This window comes from Poecilia reticulata, linkage group LG11 (assembly GCF_000633615.1).
Source record: "Poecilia reticulata strain Guanapo linkage group LG11, Guppy_female_1.0+MT, whole genome shotgun sequence".
In the NCBI taxonomy this organism is placed as follows: Eukaryota; Metazoa; Chordata; class Actinopteri; order Cyprinodontiformes; family Poeciliidae; genus Poecilia; species Poecilia reticulata.
The window spans coordinates 5,608,077-5,631,445 of NC_024341.1; the positions used below are offsets into that span (position 1 = coordinate 5,608,077).

General features: G+C 40.1%; 1 protein-coding gene and 1 long non-coding RNA gene across 3 annotated transcripts; one reads left to right on the top strand and one right to left on the bottom strand.

The window, feature by feature from the left end:
- Positions 1-8,128: 8,128 nt before the first annotated feature.
- On the bottom strand, positions 8,129-12,547 carry LOC108166682 (uncharacterized). Its single transcript, XR_001777037.1, has 3 exons — positions 12,367-12,547; positions 8,588-8,708; positions 8,129-8,403 (listed from the first exon to the last, which is right to left on the bottom strand). It is a non-coding gene; the product is annotated as an uncharacterized LOC108166682 (long non-coding RNA).
- Positions 12,548-15,686: 3,139 nt separating this feature from the next.
- On the top strand, positions 15,687-21,103 carry nrsn1l (neurensin 1-like). Of its 2 annotated transcripts, none has more exons than XM_008421416.1 (4): positions 15,687-15,788; positions 18,140-18,214; positions 18,653-18,805; positions 19,526-21,103. In XM_008421416.1, exons 2-4 carry the CDS (start codon positions 18,155-18,157, stop codon positions 19,937-19,939), a joined length of 627 nt encoding a protein of 208 aa, XP_008419638.1. In that variant the 5' UTR covers positions 15,687-15,788; positions 18,140-18,154; the 3' UTR covers positions 19,940-21,103. The 2 variants fall into 2 exon arrangements, with proteins under 2 accessions (XP_008419638.1, XP_008419639.1); XM_008421417.2 differs by lacking the exon at positions 15,687-15,788 and adding an exon at positions 15,832-16,071.
- The last annotated feature ends 2,266 nt before the right edge of the window (positions 21,104-23,369 follow it).

Genomic DNA, 23,369 nt, shown 5'->3' on the forward strand with positions numbered 1-23,369 from the left:
TAAATATAAAACGCCTGATGCTTGTTATTCATTTCAAGAACAACAAAGGTGTTTATTGCGTGTTATTTTGGTATTTAGATTTTTTTTTGTTGTTGTAAATTTAAGGTAAAGAAAAAGGATAAAAGGTTTTCAATATTTTAAGGTGTAGTTAAATCATGTCAATTTTTTTATTTTTTTTTTAGCTTGACATTGTGTTACTATGTCATCAAAGATATACCTGGTGTGCCATGATTCCTTTACGCATGTCTAAGAAATCCTTGAATCTCCATGGCAACTATTGTTGGCTCTAGTGACACCTTCCAGCAACTCCTCCTCAGAGCTGTAGTTTTCTGGCTTCTGAGCTTCCACCTCACAGATAAACCCTCCCCCAGTCGGCTCCTTCAGACTAGCCGGCTGCAATTAGCAAACACCTGGTGGAACTGCGACTTCTCAGTGAAATGCTGGTAAAAACGTTGTTAGAGTTAATAGAGGAGGCCTGGTGTGATGTCTTCCTGTAGGTGGAGTTTCAGAGCAGGAGTGTTTAAAGAGACAGATGCCCAATTTCAAGGCTTTAAATCAGGAAGTAAATTTTATTTTAAGTAATATTTGATATATATATAGCATTTTAAAAAGCAAGCAGTTACTTGATTGTGCTGCAAAATGGTTCTCTGTGGCTAGAAAACACACAAAAAATTAAAAAAATAAAAATAAATCCGGCCTGTTGTATTTTGTTTTTTTCTACATTTTTAGATGCAAAACTGTGTGGCAGTGTCTTGCTGTTGGGATGCTTTTCTTCAGTTGAGATAAAGACCCTGCTCGGAATTGATCATATGAAATGAATTAAATTAAATACAGGACATAACACAAAAAGAAAATTGAGTGACTATAGAAACGGTTCAGACTAAATGCTTATAAAAACATAGAAAGGCTGACCTGAAGACCAAACCAAAACACCACTGAGAATCTGTTCTGATAATATATTTGCAAAGCCGGCAGACTTATAACTCTAACCCCAATTGGAGCAAGAAAAAAAAAAAAAATTGATTCATCCACACAAATGCATGTTGCACATTTTCAAAACCACAGATCGTTTTCCGTCCACTCCGCAATAATGCCCCGCGTCATCGCGACATAAAAGATCTAAGCGTTGTACTTGGAAATTGTTTAAAACCTATTTTTATCCATATTTTGATGCACATGACAAATCCTCACGCAGACGTTTAACATCAACTTACCTCCAAAATTAGTTACAAGATTTCCCAAGAGATCAAGGATTACAGATTCAGAAACAATGTGCACAGAGCTCTGTGCGAGTGAATACGTAGCCATTACTCATATATAAACTCATTACATTGATCTAATAGCCCTGTCTCATGACTCTGCCCGTGCCTGCCTATGTAGAAAGCGCATTAGTGCCTACGTATGGAACAGAGAGCTGGAGTTCGTTCATTCCTCTCTATGCTATGGATCAGGCAGATAATTAACTGCAGGGACATAAAGTCATTGTTCAGATGGAGATTGTGGCCTGGTCTAATAGGAGCTCACATGGGGAGTGCAGAGCAAAGGAAAGAGTTACCAGCACTTTCTTTTTAAACTGTGATATATGTCACACTGTGCGCCCGGAAAGGTTAGATGAAAATTTGCAATCTGAAAGGCGAGAACATTTAGCAATTACATAAGCAGGCGATAGAAGTCTTGAAACCGTAGAGGAATAACTCTCCTTCTACAAAACTCTGAGAAACGACGCCGCTTTTGACAGCAAAAAATTAAAATCTTTGACTTAAAGTGTTTTCACACCTGATGGTCCGGCAGACTTGGTTCAAATGGGGATCAAAATTGCAACATTTGTTACGTTTTCAGTTGGTGCGGTTCACTTTCACAGCGCACTGTGTCAAATGATCCAAACCCCATGAGCAATCTGTTTACCTCCTCGCCTGTGGTGGCGCTGCAGCAAGAACTGCTGAAGGAAACAACATGAAAACCTCAGAAGAAGACACTGAGCGCAACTTCCTTCTTCACAGGGAGGGATTTCTACCTCCTTGGGATGCTTTAGTTGTTCCAAAGCATCCCAAAGCAGATGACTTGTTTTCATACTCAACTTTCACAGGTATCAAGAAATGACCAAAATTACAAAATTAGGAAATACGATATGACCCATCACCATTTCCATCCGTCCCAACTGCACTGGAAGCGGGGAGAGACTCGCCTGTTTCGTCTTTTTACGTTCCCGAGTAGCTTCCTCCTGTAAAGTCAAATTTACAATTTAATTTGGGAGTTGACCGGGACTCAAGCACAAGGCCAGTCTGTTCTTGACCTGACTCATAAAATCTGAGTTTCAAATCTTTGAATAGGACGTTTGTGCTGGACCCTGGAGCCGTTGTCTGGTGGGATTCAAATGAGAGAGCATAACTTCTGCTAATGATCCAATAGGAAAACAACTAGGAACTTTGTTCTATAGCATCCCCCCACCAAGATGCATCCATTGTGCTGCGGGTCATATGGGAAAAGGAACCTACAGTATTTGTTATGTTAGTGTATTTTGGGAGTGTATATAAGGAACAGAGAATTAACATCCAGCTTGTGTGGCTCGTACTCTTCTTCAAGGGTTTTCCTATAAGGGTAGACTGTAGGTTTGTGGGAACCTCAACGGAATTGCTAATACATTGTATATGTTTACAGTGCATGCCTCCTTGCCAGCTTGTCTCTGTTACAATATTAATCAAAAGACAGCCGGACTAAAAGCAAGAAGAAACTTCAGAATGCATGCATGGTGTGCAGACGGGTCCTAGTGATTCTGCTTGTTGGGTGCTGGAGGCTAACGCAGGCAGACAGAAACCGGGCCAAACATATGATTATTCCAAAATAACATACAGCTCTTTGTGGCTGTCCTAAGAAAAATGAGTGACAGCAGCAGGGCAAAACACGACGAAATAGTTGCATCACCCTATCTAAGAGTCACATCCCCCCCCTTCTTTCTTCAAGCTCGCCATATCCACTTCTCACATGTATGATTCATATAGGTGCGCGGAGGAATTTCTTCAAAGCTCTTGCATGTTTATGAGTCCGTAACATCTGACGTGTTCGTGTTTACGCTCCCAAGCCACATTTGACATTTTCTGGATATGATGAATCATTAATGACGACCTCAATAGGCTTTCACATCTTTGGCCCGCAGATCAATAAAGTGGTTAGGGGAGTAGGTCAGCGACTCTCCAGAGGTTGTCTGCCGGTGCTGGTGTTCGCGGGCGCGCACTCTTCCACGTGTGTGTATTTGTGTGGGTGTGTGTGTGTGTGTGAGAGAGAGTATTTGAGCTTCGCTAACGGTCTCGCCCAGCGAGCGGCTGTAAAATGTTGGTGCTAATTGGCGGCCAAGCGCGGGGCCTGTCTCCCACACGGCGCTCCGGGGCTGGCAGAATTGAGGATGGTTTTCCAAGTTTTTTTTTTTTATTTCCAAGCGATCCCTGCGTGTCAGGCTGTGGGAGTTCCATCCATTATTGATCACATCCAAGGATGAAAGCAGAAAGGCTCAGTGGGGACCGAGCATCTTTGGCCCCCACACAGGATTTAAAAAAAAAAAAGGAAGGAAGAAGGAGAGAAGAAACACAGCCTTGACCGCCAGCTCTGCATGAAGTAAGACAAGGAAATATCTTTTTTTAAATCATATTGAGCGTGTGACTGAGAGCCAGACTAGACTGAAAAGAAAAGTAAATACAGTGAAGTTATGTTAAATCAAATTCACACAGGATGTGAATCTTTACTCACACGTATCGTTATTTATTTATTTTTTTTGGTTTCCAATGATGACATTATGCTACGCTGTTGCTTTGCCAGCAGTGCTGTTCAGCGATTCAGCTGTGCAGAAATGACCTCCACCTCAGCTTGGCAACTCTCCCCAACCAAATGGACAATTGGCTGCCAGAATACACTCTTGATATAGAAAGCAGGCATGCATGCCAATGATAACACACTCACACACATACACACTACTTCCACAGATATCCAAACACATGCACTCTCTGGAAAAGGTTGCAATGCTGTTTGAAACAAAGGGGCAGATGGTTGACTGTGACGCATTGCCAGCGCTGGCACTGGGGTTAAAATCTGCATTTGCATTAGTGTGAGGTTGAGAAACATGTCCACATGCATGTCCCTGTGGTATGTTTTTTTTTTTTTTTTAACGGGGCTAATGTTCGCACAGCATCAGTCTAAATTTCTCCCAAAAGCAAACGGATCGCTTCATTTGGGTTGGCTTGTTGGAATGTTTCTCTGCAGTCTTGCAGCGAAACAGATGTTTACTTAAAAGTTGCTGTAAATGTACATACTCATCACTGGAGGAAAGTATTATGTACTAACTTTTCTCTACTGGGTTTGATCACATGTGTGACATGGAGTCAGAAATGTGTTGGAATCATTTCTCAAAAAATTTTGGTCCTTATGAAAACGGTATTTTCATGTAGTCGCCGAGGATTTGTCGATTGCACGTCAATAGCTTTATTTCCATAACAAATGTGCGTAAATCTTTGTATTCTAATGTAAAAAAAATAAAATAAAATACCACAACTTCACAATTACAATGACGACAACTTTTTTTTAAAATGTTCCTTTTTGTATTTTAAAAGGTTTCATCAGCTCTAGTGGCTTATATTTAACAGTTGTCAGACAGGAAAGTGGGTTATGAGAAAGGGGTAAGTCAAGGGCAAAGTCAACAGGCTGGGAATCAAACCTGTGACAGCCGCGTTGGATCACGGTTTGCCCCTGTTGTGTGCCACACCTGACACACAAGTTTTTATGAACTCTGTGATGCTGTGAGAGCTCTGAGGTGGAGCCAGCTGCACATAGTCCAGAGAAAAGAAAACCCATCATCCTCCTACCACTTCCTGTTGTCTTCTTTGTTGTTTTCGTCAGTAGTAACATCCTGTTGTTGATCAAGTGGCTCATGTAATGCGTGAAAAAAAAGTGATTCCATTGTCGTTTTGTGAAAAACATCTATTATGATGTGACCAAAAAGTCACCTCATCTAAGCGCAAAAACGTTTTAGCTAAAAACATGCAGTGTTTGTTTACTCTGTCAAAAAACTATTAGGATGTTTTAATAATTAAGTCTCAACCTCAACATAATTGAAATGCTGAAAGTTTCAGAAAATAAATATTTGCAAACCTTGATGTCCCGGAGATGTATTGTAAAGAAATGGTGGACCCAATTTTTTTAAGCATGATGTGAGAGACAGAGAGAATCACATAGTTACTCAATAAATACTTGAGAGTTTGAGCTGCAGGAATCTTCCACGAAGCGAGAACAGTTCGGATCAGGAGCGGATATCTTTAGTATCAAGCCGACTTCTTTTAGGAGAAAGAGTGATGCAACAGAGCAGAAAACTTGGAATCTTCAGGGAGATTCAAGCCTTGGAATCTCTTTGTGATTATGTTAAAAAAAATGTTTATCAAGATCAATGCGAGTTCTATTTTTCAGCATATGATAGACTGATATTGTGCAATTAAATATTTATAAGTTCTTGCAGCCTATTATTCACATTTTATGCTACCCAACAATTTTTAAAGAAGCATGGCCTTCCTGCTGTATGTCCGTACACTCCAGTTCTTTTTTTTTTTTTTGAATGAGTCTGTCCACTCCATGTCACTGCCAGACTCAATGGCCATCCAGTCTAATCCATCCCAGGTCATTAGCCCCCGTCTGCAAGGCTAATCATCATCTCCTTTGGCTCAAGTTAGCCAAAGAGTGAGCATCGCCAGAATGAGATGGTTAAATATTCATGTCCCACTGTGGTTTAATATCCTCCTCAATGATGTTTGAACCTTTTGACCTGAAGTAATCGGCAGTAATCACACACTCACACCGATCGCTGATAGATTTGATCTGTGAACGGTTGAGTCTGATGAGCTTTTGACACAGCCGAGCTCCTTCATCTGCCAAAAAAAAGAAAAAACTCCAACAGTGATTGCCACTTCCAGCTCAGACGCCCCGGAGCGTTCCCAAAGGCGGCGTTCTTTGTGACAGACAGTTCATTTCACCACCACCTTCCTCCGTCCCCAAGCTCGTAGGTATGACATCACTCCATTAATAATGCAGCAATTAATTATGACCTATTAGACTGATGAATTAGATTAGATAGAAAGGAGGAATGTGGCCGTATGATGATATTACATTGGCAAACATTGATGACTTCTTGGGGAGCGGTGTGGAGGGGGGCGAATGGGATGGAATTTATACGTGCCAGTTTAGAATGACATGGAGTCAGCTCTCTAATTACAGCAATGATAAATGGTTTTATTGATATGATAATGATTCCTTTTCTCCAGCACAGTGATATTTCACACCTGTAATATAATTACGCTCAAACTGTTTGGCTCCATCGTGGTGGGACTTTAAAAGTGAACCCTCGATCTGATCATGATACTTTTGAAGCAGCTACACTGAGAACCACTGCACTAATCAGGCGAGGCATTCTTTCTCTTCCTCTTTTTACTTCACAGACTCAGGCATTTCATTGGTTTCCACCATGTTTTGAGTTCTCTCTGACCTACAGTTAGACTCAATAACTGAGTCTCTATACCTCTATAATGCGGTATAGAGAAAACCTGAGAGTAAACTCTAAGTCATACACCAGGGGACTCTAACCCTAGTCCTCAAGATCTACTGGCCTTCGAGTTTGGATGCATCCCTCCAGATGACTGAATTTCCTCTTCAGCCATCAAGTTTGGCAAAGGCCTGATAATTTGATTCAGGTGTGTTGGAGCAGTGATACATCTAAAACCTACAGGACAGTAGATCTTAAGGACTAACGTTGGATCCCAATGTCATACATCCTCCATCCATTGCCTGTCTATCTATGTGATATGTTGGGTAGCTGAACGTACAATGTTGTGGTACAAACATTAAGACCACCACCTTACTGATAGCTCATAGTCTATTGGGGCAGACTTTGCCAGACTTGTCTGGGCATGAAGTCACCCAGACTGTTGAAGGTGTGCCAAGGTCCCCAAAACCAGCAAGTTAGGAACAGATTGATTAAGTCCTGGTAGCTGATAGGTGGGCCATTAAACTGGATCGTGGATTGGACCTCATTTTTCCCTCTAATTCCACAACTGTTTTACTCAGAACCTATTGTACCTCTGTGGATTAACTGGGGCTACAATGAAGAGTTAATTAGTGCTATTCACATCACCCTGTAGGTGGTCTGACTTTTACTGGATCAATGTATGGAAACCCCACCCATATCTTGCTAAAACATTTAAACAGAGCACAGATGACACACTGAGTGGATGCCAGAACCAGAGAATGACTCTGCCACCACCATGCTTGACAACTATAATAATGTTTTTAAGCTTGAAAAGGTCACCTTAATAATTTTCTTCTCTTAATGTCCTTCTCTAAAACTGCAAATTAACAAAGTTTTGTTTGTGTATTTATACATTTCAGTCCATATATTTTATTTCAAGCTGCTTTAAGTTCAAAATTGTGCACCCAGTTTGTCCCTATCAAACTCACTCATTTTTTGAAACATCAACCATGATAACATAACAGTCACTCACACAGCTTGACAAATCACATCCCTTTAATACTTCGCCTGAGTGGTGTACGTATTAACATTTTTTTTTTTTTACACAGATGTTTTGTGCTAAGATCAGCCGACAACCAAACATTAAAATGAAACTTGAAGATCCGTCTGTGTGACTGCACACACAGAGGAAACGAATATGACCTTTAGCATAATCAGGGCACGCGGATTAGAAATCTAATATTGGTGCGGGAAGGCAAACTGAGATTTTTCAGTAATCAAGGAAACGGTGACGACGCCCCGCTGGTGTTCGCTCCTTACATTGCATCGTGCTGCAGTTTGAGGGGGGCTTAAACGGATCAACTGCATGAAATAAATTCATGATATGCATTTGGAAGTGTATTGACTCAAGAAACAAGCAGCTTGCACTCCTGAACTCTGCAGGCATGGCTTTCATGTCTGCGCTGCGTGCCACTGACATCTAGTGTCAGAAAAAGGAACACTCCGGACTTGACCCTGCACAGGTGTGTGTGTGTGTTTCAGCCTGTCAGTCTGCAAACATCCTTCCACCACCTCCACCTCCACCCATACCCTCAAGCACGCACACACACGCGCACAGGCACACCCCCCCCACACACACACACACACATGTGTCATCTACTTCCCCATACATCAGCGTAGTCTTATTGATCTGCTAGATATGACCTTGAATGATCAGACAAGTGGAAGTGCCGCTTTGGAATGAAACTCATCCATTCCCACTGTCTGCCGCTCGCTGCTGTAATGACTCGAGGGAAGTTGAGGAGGAGGAGGAAGAGGAGGAGGAGGAGCAGGCCGCTCCGGAACCAGTCAGCTCTGCAGCTGCCTTATGTCGCGGACGGCTTCCCCTCCAGGCACAGTCTGTTTTCCTGGAAAAGACGGAGAAGTGGGTCAGTTTGTCTGAGACGCAAAGAGGTGATGCGTTACCTGGGTGATTTTCTGAACATAAATCTCGATTGACAAACAGATAGAGAACAGAAAGTTGTAAGATGTAAGACCTTCAAAGGAAGGTCTTACATCTTAATATGCAACATAGTGAATTAAAGTAGTAACCATGAAGACGGATGATGAAATGGATCCTCCAGAGCGGAAAGACGAGGAAGAACCCAAACTCAGGCGCCGTTGCTGGAAAGCGCTTAACTTGGGCATGTTTCATTCAGAGGTTTTCACGTGTCTGAAAACATAACTCAGACTGATTATGGTTCTTTCAAACTTGTCTGGATAATGTACACGTCCATTGTAATCTGTAAAAATGGCAGCATTTGCCTCTTGGTATGTTCATGTGAATTTTGTAGTGTTTTGTTCATTTTTGGTATCATTCAATGACGCCCAGCCAAATTTGTTTTTGCTAAAGGATAAGCATTTATCTCTAAATCAACTATTTCTTTTAGCTTTACTCCATACATGGAGCTTTGTTTCTTTCACACATGTTTGAGAAATCCTTGAATGGATGGATGCCGTTCTGGATGCGGAAAAATGGTGATTGCTTTACAGCTCCTTCAGACTAGTGGCAGCAGCAATTAGCAGACACCAGGTGGAGCTGTGCATCTGCTGAGTTCATCATGCAAACTACTTCTCTCTGTAACATTGGTAAAAACATTAAGCGCTTGATAGAGAAGCATTGTTATGACGACGTTCATATTAATTTCCAGGCATTAATTTGTGAAGTCAAGTTTCTTTTAAGTCATGTTTGATATTTAACAACTGAAGGTAACAATAATTACTTGATTTTTGTGTAAAATGGCACTATGTGCCTGGAAAATACATAATACTGCATCAGTCTGACTTGACTCTGGACAGTTAATTGTCTTCCAGTCATAACATCAAAGCTTCCAAAATAGACCCCGCCTTCTCAGTTCAAATTGTCCAATCACATCAGCCTTGAAGAGAGGGTAAAGGGAAAATCAATGATTAACTTTCAGATAATGCTAGCATTAGCAATTATTTCATCAGCAATGAAGCAAAAAGCAAACATGTCATGTATGAGCAAACACAACTTATGTCATTTTATGCTTCTCTTAACTACTTAGATTTTTTACACATTGCCAGCTAATCAAACTCGTGCTTTACCAGCTCACTTTCTGGTAAAGAGCTGCATTTGAGCCGGGCTTCCTCTTTAGATGCAACACAAGATGGCTGCCATACAGGACACACCACATTGGTAACAACCAAACATTTTGTAATGTGATGACAAGACATTATCATCACTATCAAAGGTATGAACTCAGTGACGTTTAAGCTATCAGCTGACGCAATGAATGAACTCTTTGAAAAATGATATAATTACTGTCCAAATTTCAGAATAAAAGTCTTGTCTCTCAGGCTATAGAACATGATAGACGACCGTAAAGTAGAACATTATTGTGAAATATAATAAAAATAAATATTTTTACAGATAAATTCTACTAACTTGAAATGCGTTTTCTAAACGGGCCATATAAAAACACTACAAACCATTTTTGAGTAACAGCAGCCGACTCATTAAAAGTTTTAATCTCATTAAGTCATGATTGTTTTAATGACTTTTGACTTGATGTGCAAATATCTTGCACATCAAAACATTTATGCACATATCTTGATGTGCGTATATCTCCTCACTGTCAACGAACCTCATTATTGTTACTGCAGTGTTTCTTTCAACAGACTCTCCCTACCATAAGTCAAGAATATAAAGACTAAAGAGGGATATACATTTTAAAAAGCTGCTTTTTGTAAGGAATGTCATTAGCCCACACACGTCCACACATTCCCCTATCTCTTCATCATTGAACGTGACACCTGACGGCCCATTTGCTCCCAAACTATTATAGTCTAAGAATTCAAGTCCTTATAGAATATTTAGGTTCTGTGTGTTTCCCTCCGCTTGTCAACATGGAATGCATTATTCATGTTAATGCGCCATTATCTGACGCTTCGCATGATGTAACGCGGCCATTACGCGGCCGGCGCAGCCTCAAACACACGCGCTGACCTTCTGAACTGCGTGCCATCGTCGCTGCGCTCACAACAGCATCGAGAACGACAGAAAATTTGCGCTTTTATTGTGTTAAAACGCATTCCTGCACAAGTCGCAGCCGGCGCTGAGATAAGAGAAGATTTGAGGCTTGGGCTCGTTCTTAACTGGTTTACCAGGAATCCTTACTTTTAAAAAAAATATTTTTAAAAAGGAGATAAGCAGCAGAGTCGGTCTGAACGGTTTTTAATTATGCTATTAAAAAGGTGTGCTGGTTTTTCAGATAGAGCGATGTGTCCTGGCTGTAGGTGAGAGAAGAGGTGAGATGTAACGCGCATGAGAAAAGAATTTGAATTCAAAAGTCTTTAGTGCAATTAAAAGATAAGTCAAAGCTGCTCATTTGAAATGAAACGAGAGCGCTGCTTTAACAGGAGTAAGTCTATTGTGCAGCTTTAAAGTTAACTCATGCTTTTATGATTAAAACCAAGAAAAGGGAAATACGTTTTAGCAGAACTATGAAAAAAGTACCGGTCTTTACAACTGGAGAATCAAAAGACTCAAACAAAAATGATGCACATGTGCAGCTCTGATTAAACTAATCTAAAGCTTCCTTTGGTCTTTTTTTTTTCTTATCGGCTAAAGTTGCCAGTCTGGTATGGACTCATGTGGATACAAAGCCGGTAAATCGCTGTAGTTATTAGAACAAAAAGGTAGGATTTCTCTCTAAAGCAAAGCAGCTGATACTTTACTGATTCATTTTGATTTTCTATCACATTAAGACAGAATGAGGTGGGTGACATTTTCCTAAACCTCATTTAGTCGATGACAAAAAACTGTCACAAAACAACCACTGACGTTATAATGACCAACAACAAACAACCTTCCAGTAAAGTGGTAGTTTTGTCCATTTTAAGTGAACTAGAAAAAAAGATGGCGCTTAAAAAAAAATTCACAAGTAATTGTAGTTTGTCAAACTTACTTTATTTACATTTAATAAATTAACTGGGACAAACTTAATTTTCTTACTTGCTGGCAATAAACATCACCAGTTAACAGTATCATGGGTTTTCCAACCAAGTAGCCGTTACTTTCAATTGTTGTAAAAATGCTCTCTATATAAAATGACTTGAAAGAAATTTGACTTCGTAATTTAGCGCCCTCAAATTAGGACCCTGTCTCTTTAAAACCTCCTCCTCTTTATGAAACTTTGCTCACAGCAAGTCATCACATCGCTCCTCTTTCAACATTTTTTACCAGTGTTGCACTAACAAGTAACTCATATGATGAGCTCTGCTGATGCACATTTCCACCAGGTGATTGCTAATTGCTGCTGGCTAGTCTGCAGGAGCTGAGGGGAGGAGTTCCAGGGGGAGGGCTGCTTTTTAATCTGGAAGCATTTAAGTTTAGAAACTGCAGTTCTGAGGAGGAACTACGTCCTTGAGGGAGGAGCTAGGTCCACCCAGGCGTTTTGCTAGCTGAACAATTACCATGGGAGATTCAAGGATTTTTTCAAACATAAAGAATCAAAGCAACACACCAGCTATGTTTTTGATTAGAGAATAACATTATAACACAATGTAAATCTCCAAAAAGTCAATTTCACACAATACTGCCCCTTTAACAGACATTTTACTGATTTTGTTGTCTTTAGACTAGTACTGAAACTTTTATTGTACAATGGTGCAAGGCGGTTCATGCTTTATGTCTTGTGGCAGGAATTAGAGCCTATAAATCGTTTTTACACCCACATAATTCCCTCACTTTACACGTCGACAGCCTCTAGTGTCTTTAAGCCGTCGCTGGTTCCCAATACAATCGTCTAATTCTCTGCAAGCAATGGAAGGAGCCCACATGGAAGCTGTTGTTCCTTTAAGTTTACCTGGGAATCTAACGAATTTAAAATGTCGTGTCTTTGAAACGATCAAAAGCAGACCGAGTGGGGCGAGCGAGAAAATGTCCATATGGATGAATCACGGCGCTTTTTATTAGCTCCTCGCTCGAACTGTCAACTCGTCAAAAGCGTCTCCCGGTGCATGCTGGGACAGCCGCCACCATCCCGACCACCTCCAAAAGAAAAAAAAAAAGAAAAACAGGATTAGACAGGTGGAGAGAATGCAATATTGAATCCGCTGTCTCAGTCATCAAAACCTAAAGATTGCGCTTTTTGGAAAACACTTCACCGTCTCTGTTTGACGAGCCAGTAAATGAAAGGCCCTTCACAACGAATTACCGTGATTGCTCGGATGCTCCGTGATATTGACTGCATTTTGGAGGGTTTTTTTTTTTTTTTCCCACAAGCTGCTGTGGGTTGATGCGCTGCTTATTTTTAAGACAACAGACAAGCACAATGTATAATTTATCACACCGAAGAATAAGCCTTCCAAGCTGGTGAATTAAGGAAGAAATAAATGCAGCATAGGCCTGCAGCTGAAATAACTGATAATGCTTTTTTTTTTTATAATAGCTTCTAAATAGAGATGGAAGTAAAAAAAAATTAAAATAAAAGAAATCTGTTTGCACATCATCTTAAGGAAAGTGTAATTATCTATGAACCAATCAACACCTGGCTTTCACTTCATGTGCCTGACCTTGCTGGACTCGTTACCATGGAAATGTTTTCTCTGTAGCAGAGCTCAGCTTTGTTACACAGAGACCTGTGTGTGTGTGTGTGTGTGTGTGTGTGTGTGTGTGTGTGTGTGTGTGTGTGTGTGTGTGTGTGTGTGTGTGTGTGTGTGTGTGTGTGTGTGTGTGCGTGCGTCTGTGTGCGTGTGCGTGTGTGCGTGTGTGTGTGGTGAGGAGGGGGGGAGAGATGATGAATGGCACACACACACAGCCAGTTTTTCATGTCTTTCTCCCAGCAGGGCTCCCTGGAAATAGTCTCATCCTGCCCTTTATGGCTTCTCATACTGTGTCCAAATAACAAATATGTGGGGAGTGATGAAGCAGTGGCGCAAACATTACCAAAACACTGGCAGACTCATTCTGCCTGGCAGCAAATGTTACTTCCATGCGCAGATTGTTAAAAAAAAATAAGGCAAAAATAAATGGCTTTTGTTTCACTTTCGTTTCTGATCGGTTGTGACGGACGGCATAAATAATGCATTTTGGATGAATTTACTGGGCACATATCACCAATACAGTAATGTGAAAAAAAAGCAGGACACCCCACTGCAGTCTGTTTTTCTAACATATTTGGACATGTGGATATATATTTATTTCCCCACAATACTGAGAAATTCAAGTAAAACTAGAACTGCAAGCAGATATTAAAGGTTTCCAAACCCGACTCAGACGTACGCTGACTCCACCAACACAAATCCAATATAGAAGCTTATATATCAATTTTCAATATAACTGCTTACATATTTGAAATATGCTTTAATGAATTGCATACAATTCAGCAGTACCTCGGCATGAAAAGTAAAAGAATACTCAATTTAAGTGCAGTTTTGGTTACGGAGACTTTTTGCTGTTTTGTTTGTTTATTTTTGGATATTTAAAAGTTCCAGTGTTAAATGTTCTTTAGAGATTAAAGTTTTTTGTTTTTAATCTTTGAGTGGATAAACTTCCATTCATAATCTACCACTATTATTATTATTATTAGTAGTAGTAGTAGTAATAGTAGTAGTAATATTAGTTAATAAATGATATTGTGTGTGTGTGTGTGATATAAAGTATATTGGTGAAATAAAGAGAGACAGCAATGGCCATGTGAACGCCTGCGTCATTTATATGTGACATAGCGCCACCACGGGTGAGAAACAGTACTGCACTGCCTCACCCCAGACTTTTTCCATGTATAACAATGAATATATTCAGCGATTTTGACCATCAAAATGTTACCAATAAAAAATATATTTTATGGAAAACTTAAGTGGATAAAATAGACTTTCTCTCATTATTGTTTGCATCTTTTTTAATTCTCATGTACCCATTTTATGTGCTGGGATTGCACATTGATTTATTCCCACTTAAAATGAGTGGTGAAGTTCATGGCCTCGGGTGCACATGATGATGAGAGCATCGTTACTCAGCATCTTGACGAAGGTTTAGCCGGGGCGTGCTGCCGACTGTGAAGTGGGAGTGAAAATCACAGTGAGATCAAAAGATGTTCCGGAGTTCCTTATGTGTCTGGTAAAGGATTTTAAAGTGGTCTCAGCTGAACTTTAAATCTACCGTTTCATTATACTGGGGTGTGAGCCAGGCTCACACCCCAGAAAGCGGCTGAAAAAGTCCAAATCAAGAAAAAACAGAACATACATGTGACAGGGCAGCATTGCTAACCAATTTGTGTGAGTGTGTTGGGTGTTTTTTTTTCTTTTCACGCAACACAAGTTACTGATGTTCAAACTATGTGTCTCCCATTCCACAAATGAACCCTTTATGGAAAAGGTTTGTGACACACAAGCCCCTCTTGTTTATTATGTTTGGTTTGTTACAAACACTTAATGGTTGTGGCTGCTTTGTAAGCCCACTGGGATCTCATAGGGTCTCAGTACTGTTTCAAATTGGTTTGAAGAGAGAATCTCTAAATCTTTTGCCGTGTTTTTTTCCCCACCATGCAACAAAAACTCATGGGTGGCCTTCAATTGCCAGCTATCAACACAAAGATGCTTTTGTTTCCATTCGGTTTGCCAGCTCTCCTCATTTCTTTTGATTTTTGAGTCAATCACAACAGTGGCTCATAGAACGCAATTATTGAAAAAACTCAGAAGCCAGTTTGCAACAGGTTATGTGGTGGACTCGGCAGACCGGTGAAAGAAGAGCCTTTGGTCAGATGAAACCAAAATTGAACCTTTGAAAGATCAACGTGCAAAATATGCTTCTGAGTGTGTTGCGTAAAATGAACGCAACACACTTAGTAAATCAGTAGAGACACATATTGACGAGAGGCAAACAGAACTGAAACAAGAAGCACCATAAAATGCTTTCAAATGTTGCTGCTTTTCTTCTCACCTTCTCTTTTTACCCGTTTCCTGTCTGATCTTCTGCAAATAAATAAACAATTCTAAAACTTGCAACACAAATACTGAGAAAAGCAGGCAGAAAAAGGCATTTCCTTTATGACCAAATCTAACCGAAGCACAAAAAATGTTATAAAATGTATGCTGTGTTTGGGCAACTTTGCACTACATAACTCTAGCTTGTCAATATGCGTCTCGTCAACATATTTCTCCTTCCTTCTCCGCGCATGCTCAGTGTCTTGACTCCGCGGACCTACATCGACGGCAGCTGGAGATCAAGCGGTCCGACGACAGATGGATACCCAGTGAGAGAAGCGGTCCGCTCCGGCTAGGAGAGGTAAGACCAACCCCCCCCCCGCTTCCTCCGTTCGGTCCCCACAGCCTGTCAGAGCTGATGGGAGGCCGGAGGTGAGTGCGGTGAAACACTTCGACTGACGGCGCCGACGGAAGGGGGAAGAGGCTGCGCGGTTTGCGGTGACTCACTGTGAAGCAGTCGCAGCGGTTAGCTAGTGCGAGGCGAGCGACGCGTTAAAATGACCGCAGGACGGCTCGTTCCTGGCGGTTCGGGGGGCACGTGAGCGTCTGGACCGCAAGCCGACTTTCTGTCTGCGTCATGGGAGGTAACCGCCGAATTTGAAGCTGGGCCAATAAAGTCTGGTGTATCCGAACAATTTTGGGTTCAGCTTACCTTTACTGTGCCTGAAGCAAAGTTTTCAGCACGACGGACAGTTCCGGGCTGAAGTCCCAAATGGATGCGGCTCAATTCCTTTCTTTTTTTCACACTTGTGGGATTGTTCAGGTTATAAATTGGAAATATAAATAGCTAGATCTTTTTTTTTTTAGGTATGCAAAGAGACCAGCTGCCCCCTCCTCTGATGGTTCAATAGGATTGTATAGCGGCTTGCAAAGTTGAACTTGTCCACATTCTTTTACTTTATGACCATAAACTGAAGCTTTTGTTTCATTTTTGTTCCTATAGTGCTATGTAATGAACTCCATCAACTCTATCCAGTCAGTGTTGAAGAAAGCATCCCCGCACCATGATGCTGCCATTACTGTGTGTCACAGCTGGGCAGATGTTTTCTGCACAATCAATGTTTTTGGTTTTCTGCCATATAGCAACTTTGAATTTAGGCCTAAAAGTTGAATTTACATCTCGTCTGGCCTGTCACGGTAAACAACAAATCGCTTGATAACATGATAAATTAAAACTAGCTCAATAATTTCCATTTGCATGATTTATCATTTTTTTCTCTTTCTACCAAAAACTGGTTGATAAAAGTCTCCAGTCTGGTGCTTTGGTCTCAATCAGGCATTTTTTTTTTGAAGGACAATTTTGTTTATAGATACTTGATAATTAATTTTATTTGTTGTTTCTGTAGCTGTGTTTAGTTTGGATATTTAACATGTCTTTCAGTTCCAGTGTTAAATGTTCATCAGAATTTAAAGTTTATTGATATTGAAAATGCCTTCTTGCATTATTATGCCATTACTTGAAAATGTTCTCAAAACAACATTGTTTATCGCAATAAAATGTATTGACAAACTTCACAAATATGCACTTCCTGTATTTCGACTAAATGTTTTAAAACGCTATGAACACTTTTACAAGACTAGTTTTTGTGACTCGTTCTATTTCCATTTAAACAACAAAAAAAACTGTGTGATTTACTTTCTTTTACTAAACATTGCTATTTAAGAAAAAAAAATCAAACAGAAATAGATCAAGTAAGCAGGTTCCTCCAGTTTTGGACATATTACGGTGAAATCTCTCTCTTTTTTTTTTTTAGCCATTTTAGTTGTGATGCAGCATCCTACGGACCGGTGGACCCGTGTCCAGGTACAGTCTTTCATTAGAAGCTCTGCTCCAAGGCAAACTGGTCAATGAATCAGCAACAAGGGGACATGAAGACTCCACACAGCCACTGGGATATGGGTGACTCATCCGTAGGTGGTGAGAGAGGGAAGCACAGATCGACCGTAGCTGTCAGACATTGTCATGCAAGCAGCTGATGATGATGATGATGATGATGAGTTCACAGGTGACGATGCCTGACGCGTCTCTGCTGGGATACAAATTACACACATACATGCAGCACCTAAATAACCAATTGTATTTTCTTTTTGTTGTTGCTGTGGTGTAAATGCAAACTTCAGTGTTTGTTTGGGTGGATTTGAAGCGATGAGCCAATGGAAATTGCGAGGTTGGAAATGACATCACATTCAATTTTGCAAATGTATTTTGGTGTCAGACCATGCAAAACCTGGTCAGTGATCACGGTGGTAGCAGCATCATGGTGTGAGGGGGGATGTTTTTCTTTATTGAGGAAGATGGGCAGAACTAAACGCAAATCAACGCAAGAAGGAAACTTGCAAAAGACTAAAGAAAGGGGTGGAGTTCCTCCTTCTAATAAAATGGTGACCTTTGACATTTGGACAGAGTTAAACGGAATAGGGAAGATCGTGACGGTATCTTCCCTGTCATGAATATACTTCATGACAGGGTTGCATTTTATCTTATTTTGGATATTTAAAATATCTCGCAGTTCCAGTGTGGAGTGTTCTTTACAAAATGAAAGTCTGTTATTTTTTTGATGGGGTGTACTTGCATTAATATACCATTGTGGATTTATTATTTGAAAATGGTCTCAAAACAATGCACCTGTTTACTCTTTGTTCTTACTCTAGCTAAAGAGGTGAACAATGGCGCTGTGCCCTGAAGGTTGTACGTCCGGATCAGGAGGAGAATCTTCTGGCAGTGAGGTGAGCTATCTAGCTGGATTACAACTGAGAACAATCATCTGGAATTGAATTTAGTTTATTGAATATTTCTGCTCCCAGTCTCTCTGTGTAGAGCCTGAGAGTGCTTCTCTACTGGTAGTTTGGTTTCCTCCTACAGTTCAAAGCATATTCAATTCACTTCAACAATCCTTTACTGATTCCAAAGGGAAATTAAATGTTGTTGGAACTCATTTAATTAAACAGTTATGGTAGATACTGATGGCTGTAACCATGAAAGCTCTCCTGTAACAGTCTGTATTACAGCAAAATTTGAAGAAGCCTCTGACTGAAGACAGGCTTTGTACAGTTTTCATTAAATCTGGCATTAAAATGGCAACATTTCAGAAATAAAACATCATACGGATGGTTTGTTTTGTCATGTCGTGCACTATAGTCACTTTGGTCATAATGCTGTTCCAGGCGGGTTCCAGCTGTCTTCAGTTTGGGGTTCGCTCCTATCTGCATCACTTCTATGAAGAGTGTTCGTCCTCCATGTGGGAGAGGGACCCAGAGAATCGAGGGTCAGCCCACAGCCACAGATCCGCCCTGTGGTGGAACTCAGCTGTCTGGAAGGTAAACTCATTGAGCTCTGCACAAGGCAGCTTAAACACAGCCTTCTACGGAAGCCCTGAAAGACCAAATTTTACTTTGTTCTTGACTTGATTGATTAAACTATTTGAATGTTTGTTTGTTTTTTCCTCTTTGTGTAATTTTCTTTCCATTAAGTGGAGAATTAAACAAATTATTCTCCACTTTAGGAGAATAAAAATAAAAAAAATTGGTAAAAAAATAAAAAATAATTGACCAAGTTTGGTCAATTATTGACTGTGCAAAATTTGACCAAACCTGTTGGTTTTTTTGCAGTAGAATTTAAAAATATATATACTTTATAGGGAGAACTACTTAATAGAAAAACATAGCTGGTCAAATTTTATACATCAAAATTACCTGCTGTTATCGCAGGTAATTTTGCGACGGCTGTTAGGCGCTAACGGCTCTTAGCCGTTAGCCCCTGCTAGCTGGTAGTGCCTGTGAACCGTAATCTCCTGCTAGCTGTTAACTTTTCCAGCCCAAGAGATTGTGTACTCTGCGCTTTGTCTCTTCATGAGAGACTGCAGACATGTTGAATGAGCCTGTGCTATTTGTGTCGTTGAGGAGACTCCATGCAGATCTCCTGCTTTGTTTTTCCCTCTCTAATATGGTTAACCTTTCATAATAAGAACATGGGAGCTCCGTGCAGATAGCACAACCTATAGAAATGATCTCCTCAGCTCTTTTCGTGTCTGACTACAGGTGTCATTGGCTCTGGGTCTGTTGATGCTGACGGCAGGTGTTGTGTCTCTCTCCGTCGCTTACTCCGCCCCCCACAAAATCGAATCCTTCGGCGAGGGAGACCTGTTCTTCGTGGACCCCCAGGCCATCAGTTACAACAGGGGTCTGCACTTCAGCACGGCATCCGGGATCGGGCTGTCGTGCCTGGGCTCTGCTCTGGCTGTGATGGGGGTGGTCGTCTGGGTCCTGCCCAAGGCCAACCTTAAAGAGCGGCTGTTCCACCGACCGAAGGAAGCGGATCAGCAGGGAGAGCCGGGCTCGAAGTGGAGGGCATTCAGAGATGGACCGGATGTGATAACTAAGCCGCCAGATACAGGAGAAGGGAAGATGCCTTTTACTCTGGCTAATGTGAAAAACGTGCAACCCGCTTCCTAGAAAGAGGCACAGTATCTGATTCTGAACCCTTGTTTACATCGCTTCTCTGTCGTCTCTGATCGGATTTTGTTCTGTGAAGTGAATGTTTGTGACTTAAGAGATCAGAAAAATATTTCCACCCACTACAGACTCACACATGCTGGGTAGTGTGTTCACATTTTAAGTCTGATTTAAAAAAAAAAAAAACAGTGTCCCATCACCATCTTCAAAACACATCAGATTTTTACATTTTATACAGATTTAACATGGAGTCCCTAATTTGGACTTTAAAAAATGAAATTTTTTTTATTACTGAAGTTCTTCTAAAGATAACAATTACTTTCTTAAGATTTCCTTAAAATATAGGTGTTTTTGAACAAAACTTTAAGCCATAACTGGGTTACTTTATGAGCCCTAAAGAACATTAGAGCCACCTGAAGAGTTCTGATAATTAGAAATAATCATAAACAGTTTTACTCTTTAACAAAAATGAGACCCAGAGAATTGACCCAGTTAAAGTGAAGCAGCAGAAAAACAGAGCCATTGACTGTGGGATGTATTTGTTCAGCACACAACGGTCATAATTATAATACACACACAGTAACATACCAGATAGCTTATTGAGTACATACTGTATTGACTGATCAAACACAATAAAAGTATTGGCACAATATAAGTTGTAAGGTTTACAAACAGTTTTCAGCTTGGTGTGGTTGATTGAATGGTTCGAACTTGAAAAATCCAGTTATATTTTATGTTTTGTTCAGTGAATTTGCCCTACCTAAGATGATGTTTTACACCTTTAACTTCCACAAACGGTATTCACCATAGATGTATTCCTGCAGTTTAAAGAGCATATATCATCATACCTGGAAATATTTTTTTTTGTTCTCATGATAGCTAAAATAAAGGCACCACCTGTGAGACAAAAAGATTGAAAAAGAACTGAGAAGTTAGCCCAGAACACAGAAGTCACCTTGGTGAAAGCATGAATAGAAAAGTGCTAAATAGAAACTAAAAATATGTCACGAAACAGATGTTTTCATTTCTGCTCCAGTTCAGTGGTGCTCACGTTTCTAATCTGCTAATAGCAGTGCTGATTTTTAGCTCTGCGCGTTAGTGGTTTTGCTAGCTTGAAAATGTTTAGCGCACTTAGCTTCCCCTAAGTAAATTTTTCCAGATAAATCCCAAATTGATTATTTACCGGTTTATTTTGTAAACTTTCAGTTAAATGAAGTTCAACATTGTTGAAGTTTTGGTTATCCACTATTCATTCATGCTCTTATTTTGAAGTGGGTGAAGACTGTTTAATCTGCAGCTCCATTTCTTTTTTTCACATGCTCTTTTTTTTCTCTCCCTCCCGATAACTGTATTTAAAGTATAAAAAAAAACAACAAAACAAAACACAAAATAAAACAGTAGAGGTCAAGATATAAACATAAAAACAATATGCAAGGGCATTATACAGTGACTTAAATTTGTGTAGCCCTTTCCTGGTTTCCTTTTTTTTTGTTGCATGTTTGTGCGAGCAAATATTTGATTTATGTGTTTTGACTACATGCTAAAATCACAGCACCACCTAGTTGCCTGGCATGACAACTGCAGCTGATGCAGGGTGTCTTGGCTGTGGCGTTTAAATGTGGAACTTTTCCCCAGTCAACATCTGAGAAAGTTTCATGTAAATATAGCCTTAGTCACATGGTCGGTACAATCAAACAGTCTCCTTCATTTGGCTCCTGCACTGATAAAAAGTAATTGCATCTGGCACATATTGTCATAAGTAACATCCAGGTGGAACATTTTAAGAGACAAGTGGTTTTCTTCTCTATTTATTAATGAGATTTGCTGTGACAGTTTTTTACCTGACAGACAGAAAAATTTTGATCCCACAGCAAATTGTCCTACTCGACATACTCCGTGTCTCTCCAAAACCAAAACCTGTCATCACCTCAGTGGTTTAGCTGCTGAATCCCTGATAGAATCTGTCTCGGCTTTGACACAAACCACGTTGCATTTCATCCCGTACATTTGGGATGTTCCTCATCATTCCAGCTGTTTTATAATCCTTTCAAAAAGAGAAACATTTTTTTGCTGAATAAGAAAAAAAGAAATCCAGCCTTCTCAGCTACCTATTATCAAGTATATCTCAAACACTTTTCCTGCACAGATCAAAGCAGAGAGTGCTTACTCCATCTTTTTCTGCGGCCTCAGTAAGCAGCTTCAGATTCATTTGATGTAATACCTTTGGAAAGGTCTTTTCCTCAAACACATTTTACGTTAACAAAAGCAGGCAGTCAAGCTCTACTATCCCAGACGAGATGTCATCGTTCGTATACGTGAGCGCCTCTCTGTTTTAGACAGATAAGACTCCGAAGGCAATTGTGAGGTTTTTTTGGTTTTTGGTTTTGTAACTCTTTATATTTGTTATCCAAAATGCTCCCACTTTAACGGGTAACATAAGTTGTTTTCATGGTAAAGAAGTAGAAATCTTTTTGCAGCTGCCAGCTGTCAAGAAATATGCCTGATTTAAAAACATTAGCAGATACATAGTGAGTAAACTTTGACCCAGAGTAGCATATTTTTAACATCTGAGAAATCCACATACAGACTGCTATTGCAGGTAGCTATGGCAACCTTGCAAATCGCACTAATTGGTCGTAAGTTGTACACAGTTCAAATCATTCATCTCCGTAATTGTTTTGTCTTTATTTTTATTAAAACTGCATCCTAATTGCCTGTATAGTTGCATGGAGCACGGCAGCTGCTTACTGCCACATTCAAATTAACTGATAAGATTTAAAAAGATGTCAAAAGTCAAATTTTCACTTCGTCCAGGAGTTACAAACATTTTCCAACTGTTTATGATATTTATTTTATTTATTTATTTTTTTGAGAGAGAGAGAAATCTGAATTCATTTGGCAGATCAAAGCTGTACAAAACAAGGAGTCGTAGTGATTGGTGGATATTTTGCATCACGTCATTTCTTGTCCTTACAAAGTAGGTAAGAATTATCTAACATGGAAAGAAACAACAATTTGACTTGATTTCTTAACAAAAACTAAATCAAATTGAAAATGTTATCGGAAGAAATTATGAACTAATCTTACTCGCTTTACCTTGAGGCAATCATTCCCCTCAATAACCTTATCAGTCTGCCTTACATTAATACTCTTTTCACCAACATCCTTCTAGTTTAATGAAGATTTCAAGTATTTGTTTCTGCGCAGCTCTTTTAACTACAACATTTTTATTCCACTTCAGTTTTGGAGGGTTGTGTCTGGGTTTTGATTTTTCTTTGTTTCAAGGGTATGGCTGTAGATTGCCTGTTGTTTTCAATCACTGTCCAGTGATGCAGAGGATTCAGTGGTCTATGCTGGGGATTTTACAGAGCAGCAATATCTCCATCCTGACTAAACGACTTGGTTTCATAAGCTTTGTGGTCATTCAGGC